Source organism: Urocampus carinirostris, chromosome 9 (assembly GCF_059441175.1).
Source record: "Urocampus carinirostris isolate Australia breed hairy pipefish chromosome 9, RoL_Ucar_1.0, whole genome shotgun sequence".
NCBI classification, from domain to species: domain Eukaryota; kingdom Metazoa; phylum Chordata; class Actinopteri; order Syngnathiformes; family Syngnathidae; genus Urocampus; species Urocampus carinirostris.
The window spans coordinates 36,637,844-36,645,785 of NC_142357.1; the positions used below are offsets into that span (position 1 = coordinate 36,637,844).

Here is a 7,942-nt window from a genome sequence, read left to right on the forward strand (position 1 = left end):
AGCTAACAGGCTAACCCCTTGAGTCCTAGCTTTACGTTTCCGAACGCCTTTCCTCCGAATAACGTCCACAAAAACATGCCGACGGACAATTTAAACTTGGAGTCGCAGCTTTTGTCCATTATGGACGTGCTGGTGAAGGCGGCGGTGCTGGAAATTAGCCAGCTTTTCTCCGAAAGCTCGGCGTCTTTGCGCCTGAGTCTTAACCAGAGCTTGCGGGACAACGAGAACCTCAGAACGAGGATGAAAACCATGAGGAGCGAGATGTTCTCTTTGCGCCTCCAGGCTAGGAGAGATCGCCCGGCAGCCCGCTTCTCCTCTTTCAGGACCAACGTCTCCAGACCCAGGAGCAAGACGCCAGGTAAACAAAACGAAGGAGAAGTTTCAAGACGATCAGATTTGAAAAGAGAACGACTGGGTTACGTCTTAAAGACGTATTTATTTGGTTAAACTATATTTGGAAATCAAACCATGATCCCAAAATTTAGGACACGTCCCCATGGACTCCCACCCAGACAGCAAAAACTGGTCGAAAAGAAACCCGTGTTCCGTCCAAAAGACCTTGAAAAGCCCCCCCCCATTACCTCCTAGAGTAGTTATATTTAGTAAATCAAGCCAAGTCACATTTATCTGCAGAGCCCTTAATCATAAAATGTCTCAAAAGGCAGCATAGGCCACGATTACAACCTCCCCTGATCTGAAACCGACATGTGGGGAAGGAAAAAGTAAAAAAACAAACACTTAAGTCAAGTCATGTTTATTTGTATAGCCCTTAATCACAAAGAGTCTTAAAAGGCTGCACAGATCAAAGACTATTGCAAACTACAACCTACATGAGGGCAAAAACTACACATATTATCTACATAAAATATATTTCATTCATATGCTATAGAGTAGAAGTGTGTTTTAAGCTTAGATTTAAACAAGGGGACAGGAAAATGAGAAACTATTTACCCCCTTGAATTTTGTAACCTTTTGCCACATTTCAGACTTTAAACATCAAGATATAAAACTGTAATTTCTTGTAAAGCATCAACAATAAGTGGGACACAATCATGAAGTGGAACGCACTTTATTGGATATTTTAAACTTTTTTAACAAATAAAAAAACGAAAAAGTGGGTGTGCAAAATTATTCAGCCCCTTTACTTTCATTGCAGCAAACTCTGTCCAAAAGTTCAGTGAAGATCTCTGAATGATTCAATGTTGATCTAAATGACTAACGATGATACATGGAATCCACCTGTGTGTAATCAAGTCTCCTTTTATGAATGCACCTTCACTGTGATAGTCTCAGAGGTCTGTTTAAAGTGCAGAGAGCATTATGAAGAACGAGGAACACACCAGGCAGGTCCGAGATACTGTTGTGGAGAAGTTTAAAGCTGGATTTGGATAGAAAAAGATCTCTCAAGCTTTAAACATCCAAGGAGCACTGTGCAAACAATAATATTGAAATGGAAGGAGTATCAGACCACTGCAAATCTACCAAGATCAGGCCGTCCCCCTAAACTTTCAGATCATACAAGGAGAAAACTGATCAGAGATGCAACCAAGAGGCTCCAAGTTGAAGCTGCAAAGCCTTAACTCATAAATAATGTCCACGATTCTGTGAGATGACAGCGAAACGGGCGAGTTTGCAGAGTCGGATGATCCGCATCATTGACTGTAAACGAAGTCAACTCGGATGATTCGGTTCACTGACTCGAGTAAACGCAATTACCGGAAACGCGCGTGACACATCTTTGGTTGACTGATCTCACAAATGCAAATAAACTAGGAGTTAAACGGATCATATACCGAGAGTAGTTTGTAGGAAAGATGTTATAGATACGGATGGTGTAAAAGCCATACTGTACACAAAACTACTCATATGGACAGCTGAAATAATGCCACTTGATTAGACGGGGTGATATATTTTCCTTGACATTCAGTATTAGAGTCAAGTCAAGTCATTTTTATTTGTATAGCCCTTAATCACAAATAGTCTCTAAGGGCTTCACAAGTTATTACATATAAGAAGTTTAGGTTATTCGTATGCTATAGAGTAGAAGTGAGTTTTAAGCTTAGATTTAAACATTTCCACTGAGGTTGCAGATCGGATCTCAGGGGGAAGAGCATTCCACAACACCGGTGCCCGGATGGAGAACGCTCTCGAACCAGCGGAACACTTCTTCTAATGAATCGTTGTCACCGGCTCTTGGGATCACCAGGAGACCGGCGCTCTCGGAACGAAGGCTTCGGGCCGGGACATAGGGGGAAATCAGATCTGAAAGATATGAGGGGGAAAGTCCATGTATGATTTTGTATAGTAATAGGAGAACCTTAAAATCGCATCTTAGGCTAACAGGGAGCCAATGCAGGTTAGCCAAAATCGGGGTGATGTGATCGTACTTTTTTGTCCTTGTTAAAAGCCTCGCTGCAGCATTTTGTACCAGCTGAAGACTCTTGAGTCTGGTCATCTGAAGACCGGAAAGTAGTGCATTACAGTAGTCGAGACGGGAGGTAACAAACGCGTGAATTATGATTTCCGCATCCGACTGAGAAAGTATAGGACGAATTTTAGCAATGTTACGGAGATGGAAGAAAGCGGTTCTAGTAATTTTCTTCACATGTGTTTGAAAGGACAGATCGGGGTCGAAAATGACACCTAAATTTTTAAGTGAGTCGCTCTGTGTGATGTGGCAATTGTCTATGTTCACAGCGGTTTTAGAGAATAAGTCACGGGACTTAGATGGACAAATAACTAACATTTCAGTCTTTTCAGAGTTAAGACGCAGGAAATTGAGTGACATCCACTCTTTTATCTCAGTGAGGCAGGCCTCCAAATTTCCACAGTTTAGTGTGGCAGATTCCTCCATCGGGAGATAGAGTTGAGTGTCATCTGCGTAGCAATGGAAACTGATATCATACTTGCGAATAATATCACCTAGTGGAAGCATATTAGAGCTAATCTATATTATTTGGAAGCGACGTATTTTTAATACTTCTTGTATGAAGCTGAATTATCTACCATCCATTATCTGCACCGCTTATCCTCAGTAGGGTCGCGGGGGTGTTGGAGCCCATCCTCAGGCAGTGGGCAAGGGACACCCTGAACTGGTTGCCAGCCAGTCACAGAGCGCGCAGGGACATACAACTTGCTCGCTCATACACACCTAGGGACAATTTGGACCAGTCAATTAACCTGACATTCATGTTTTCGGAATGTGGGAGGAAACCGGAGTGCCCAGAGGGAACCCACGCAAGCACGGGGAGAACATGCAAACTCCACACAGGAAGGTTCGATCTCATGACCTCAGAACTGTGCCACACACGCGATAACCACTGCTCCGCCGTGCTGCCCACCCACAATATCATTTATTTTATTAACTCTCGTTTCACAAAAAAATTCTTTTTTCATTTGCAGTTGTCTCAAAGCCTCCATCCTTCCAAGAGAGTTCTCCCATCTCCGTCAACTTAATGCCTGAGACAGCTCCTGCTGACACTAAAGAGGTTTTTTGAAAATGTCCTTTAGTAATAAAATAAAAGTGACATTTTCTTTTGAAACGATCATTTATTTTCTGTTAGCATGCACTGGAAGAGATCCCTGACGTCATCCTGATCAAAGATGAAGAAGATACTGGAGGATGCGGACCAAGTCAGTATCAAAGACCTTTTATCAATACTCTTGTCGAGGTTTGTGGTGGATTTCTTTGGACAATTCGACAATTCGATTGCAGCATGAGCGTTAATCCCTGCCATAAATTTAAAAAAAGGCTTTAGCATAGCCTTTAGTCGCCACAAGATGGCGGTAGAGCATTAGATGTGATCATAGATAGGGACAGTGTCAAATGCAAATGAGATGTTTTTTAATGTATTCAAAAATAAAAACCCATCTTAAAAACGCCCTTCACTTGAAAGTAAACTAGTTTACCCTATTTTCGTGTTTTTTTTTCCAAGACATTTCAAACTAAATTTCAAGTTTAAATTAAAATTTCTTAGTGAAATTAGAAAATGCACAGAATTCATGCATTACATTTCGACATTTTGCTGGGAAAATATTTGTTTCTATTTATATATGTTTTTTAAATTGATTTACAACATAAAACAAATCCTCTAAACACCGGTTTCGTAGGTGCTTGGCTGAAAAAAAACAATAATCTGGGGTCCAATATTGAATGGTTGAAACATGTTTTAAAAACTACAATAAAATAAAAAAGTAATCTATTGATGGGAAAATATTTTACTTTATATAGTTACTTACAATATAACACCAGGATACGCGTGAATCCATTCTGTGGTGGGGATCGCATAGTGAAATTGCCACATAGAGGGGGATAGAAACCGATTCTAATTAGCTAATGCTTTCCTAACCCCTGATAGCCCGGATAAAAAAAACATCAAAATAGTATAAGGTAAGTACTTCTTAAGTGTCACATATCAGATCAAATAACAATATAGAAAAATATTCATGTTAAAGAATCATAGCATTATATTTACATTTGTTGTGACATGACTTGAGCTGGTCAAGTGGGGTAGCAGGTGGATGCAGAGGTGGAGGACGGTAGTTTTGAATTAAAACTGATTTGAAACTTCAATTTGCGAGGATTGTCATGACTTAATTCCCTTGCATGGCTGACACTGCTATCGGTGTGTGAGTGTGTGTGAATGGGTAAGTGTGAAGCACATTGTAAAGTGCTTTGGGAGGTCTTTATTGACTTGAAAAGTGCTATATAAAAGCAGACAATTTAAATTCACTTGACTTAGTTACTTTAATCCTCTCCTCAATCATTAATTGGTCATAACCATGCAATTTAGGCAAGTGGTCAGTGTGCCTTTTTCATATTTCATGAGGATCAGAAGCTTTATTACAATGGTTATCATGTTTCTGCTTCTCCCTTTAGCATTACTGTAAGCCTTGGACCCATAGCAAATAAATAGAGTAAAAAGATGTTGTTGTTTTTTTATCAAAGACTTGTTAGGTTTTTATGAAGCACATTAGATTCTTAACTGAATGAAGAGAGACGGGCATTGTGGGATTGTGTTCAGCCTGTAGCGTTTCAGTATTTTTATTAAGCTGTGATGTCAACCAATAGCAGACACGGGAGATTTAACTCGCACAAACACTGCAAGTTCTTCGGCATGCAAAATAATTTGTTGACATCGCATAGTGGGGAAAATGCCCGAAATGGGGCCCATAAAAACATCAGAATTTTACAATGTAAACAGGGGTCTTTACCTTGCGGTCCGTGGGCTGTTTTGGGGGCCTCACCTTAATACGAAATTTTAAAGTAAGATTCATTTATTCCCATATTAATCCTATTATTTTTTTAATCGTATTTTGTGTATAAAATGTACGGAAGTACCTTTTTGCTGAAATATTGTTGTATTTATTTATTACTGACCTTTTTTATTTTCTTAATAATTGTAATGAAGTTGATTTTATCTTTGTTGCTTGTTTTATGTAGTGAATATTTAATAATTGAGAACAGTGGAATGTTTTTCAACCTTAGCTCCGGCAGCCCTCAAGAAATTGAATTTGAGACCCCTGTCATGGTGTAAAGAGGCATAAGGCGGGGTTGACATATCCCGGGGGACTACATTATTTGAAAGGTTTCTCAGCAAAATTGTCTTTTCAGGTCAGGACGCCTTCCTAAAGAACAATGAAGTCCAGAACCAGGAAGCGACCGCGGCGTCCTCCGCGACCAATGAGGAACTGCGAATCGTCAACGTCTGCGGGGGAGGACACGCCTCCCTCCAGGAGGACATGGAAACCTTTTTCGACCCGCAAATTCTCGATCCTCACGACGGCTTCCTCAACACGGACGTCAACAGGCCGCCCCAGTTGTCCACATCGAGAGACTTCCCGGGGGGACACCCGACCCACCTGGACCACTTCCCGTCCAATCCCGCCTTCCCGGCCCACAAATCTCTGGAATGCAACCTTTGCGGCGCGACTCTGGCGAACCGGGAGGAACTGATAGCGCATCGCGCCGCCCACACTGGCGAGACGCACGTTTCCTGCGTCATGTGCGGCAAATCCTTCGCCAACAAGTCCACGCTGACCATCCACATGCGCATCCATACCGGAGAGAAACCGTACGCCTGCTCGCTGTGCGGGAAACGCTTCACGCAGAACGGCAGCCTCAAGATCCACCAGAGGACGCACTCGGGAGAGAGACCCTACTCTTGCTCCCATTGCACCGCGAGCTTCAATAATCCCAGCAACCTGCGCCGACACTTGACCACCCACAACGCAAACGGCCCGCTTTGACACGGAAACGGAAAGAAACTCGTCCGTCTCCGGTGACGACTATAACCGTCAATGGCAACGTGTGGTTTGATGCTAGTGACGTCTACTGTAGGGCAGTCAATGGTTTCCTACATGCCTAGCTTTTGACGTTGAAAAGCTGTAGATTTCATTGAGCACTCTATTTTTGCGCGAATCATAGTTTGTCTCTAGAATATTGGGGGGGAAAAACAACAATATGTGCTTGTTTAAAACTTGAAACGGTAAACTTTTACCTTAACAGAAATCTAATGCGATTTTTGGAGCGGTTTATTCACACACAAAGACTTCGTCTGACTTCAAAATAAAGCAGTCGTAGACTAAAATACTTATCATAGTTCAAGATTTTTTTAATGGTGATTTAAATTTTAAAATACAGACGCTGCCCAACTTACGAACGAGAAAGGTTCCTCACGATCGTTTGCAAGTTGAATTTGTTCGTAAGTTGCTTCAGTGCTATATTTTGTATGTTTAAGGTTTGTATAAGTAACATGTATTTTTTTTGTACGAGAAAATAAACATTTAATAAAGTAGCATACAAATAAAGATAAATAAAGTTGAGTTTAACTTACTTTTGGAAGATGAGCTTTAGAGGTTACTATAATGCACTACTCTCCGGTCTCCTGAAGTCCAAATTTAGGAGCCTGCAGCTGGTACCAAATGCTGCAGCTAGGCTTTTAACTAAGACAAGAAAGTTTGATCACATGACCCCGATTTTAGCTAACCTGCATTGGCTCCCTGTTAGCTTAAGATGTGATTTTAAGGTTCTGTTCGTATTATACAAAATCATGCATGGACTTGCTCCCTCATATCTTTCAGATTTAATTTCCCCCTATGTCCTAGTCCGGAGCCTTCGCTCTGAAAATAAAATAAAATAGAATAGAATATACCTTTATTGTCATTGTTACAAAATGGGTTAACATATTGTGACAACGAAATTGGGAAATGCTGGTCTACTAGTGATCCCAAGAGCCAAGAAGAGATCCGCAGTTTCAAGAGGATTCTCTATCCGGGCCCCGGTGCTGTGGAATGCTCTTCCTCCTGAGATTCGATCTGCAACCTTAGTGAAAATGTTTAAATCTAAGCTTAAAACACACTTCTATTTTATATCATATGAATAACCTATATTTTATGCTGACAATATCAGGGGATGGTGTCATAATCTGTCTGTCTTTGATCTGCAATAGTCTTTGATCTGTGCAGCCCTTTGAGACTCTTTGGAATTAAGGGCTATACAAATAAACATGACTTGACTAGGTTAGGCGACTTCCTCCTCCGTGGTGTAAAGTGGGCAAAAAAAAACCGATCCAACCATTTTATCAACCGCATCAAGCTTTCTTATTTCACTTTAATTTCAAATGAAACGTCGCTCCTCTTTACACTTTACACCAACCATATTGAATGGATGCACGAGATATTAAACAATGAAAATGTTTATATAATGTTTGCACACGAACTAGGAAAAGGAAGCCGTATTTCTTCTTCGGGTGGATGCTGGGTGACCCCATCACAGCGCTACATGCCGGAATTGGCAGAAAGAAGCACTGCAGTACTGTCCTGTACTCTGAAAAGGGTGCACAATACAAAATCAAACTTACAACAATGACCGAATGACATGAGGGGCAAGTCCATGCATATTTTTTATAATACCAAAAGAACCTTAAAATTACATCTTAAG

At 41.1% G+C, this 7,942-nt stretch overlaps 1 protein-coding gene across 1 annotated transcript; it reads left to right on the top strand.

Annotated features, from left to right (window-relative positions):
* LOC148360189 (uncharacterized) lies at positions 1-7,942 on the top strand. The gene is made up of 4 exons (XM_088344197.1): positions 1-358; positions 3,403-3,488; positions 3,564-3,633; positions 5,615-7,942. Exons 1-4 carry the CDS (start codon positions 76-78, stop codon positions 6,247-6,249), a joined length of 1,074 nt encoding a protein of 357 aa, XP_088200323.1. The 5' UTR covers positions 1-75; the 3' UTR covers positions 6,250-7,942.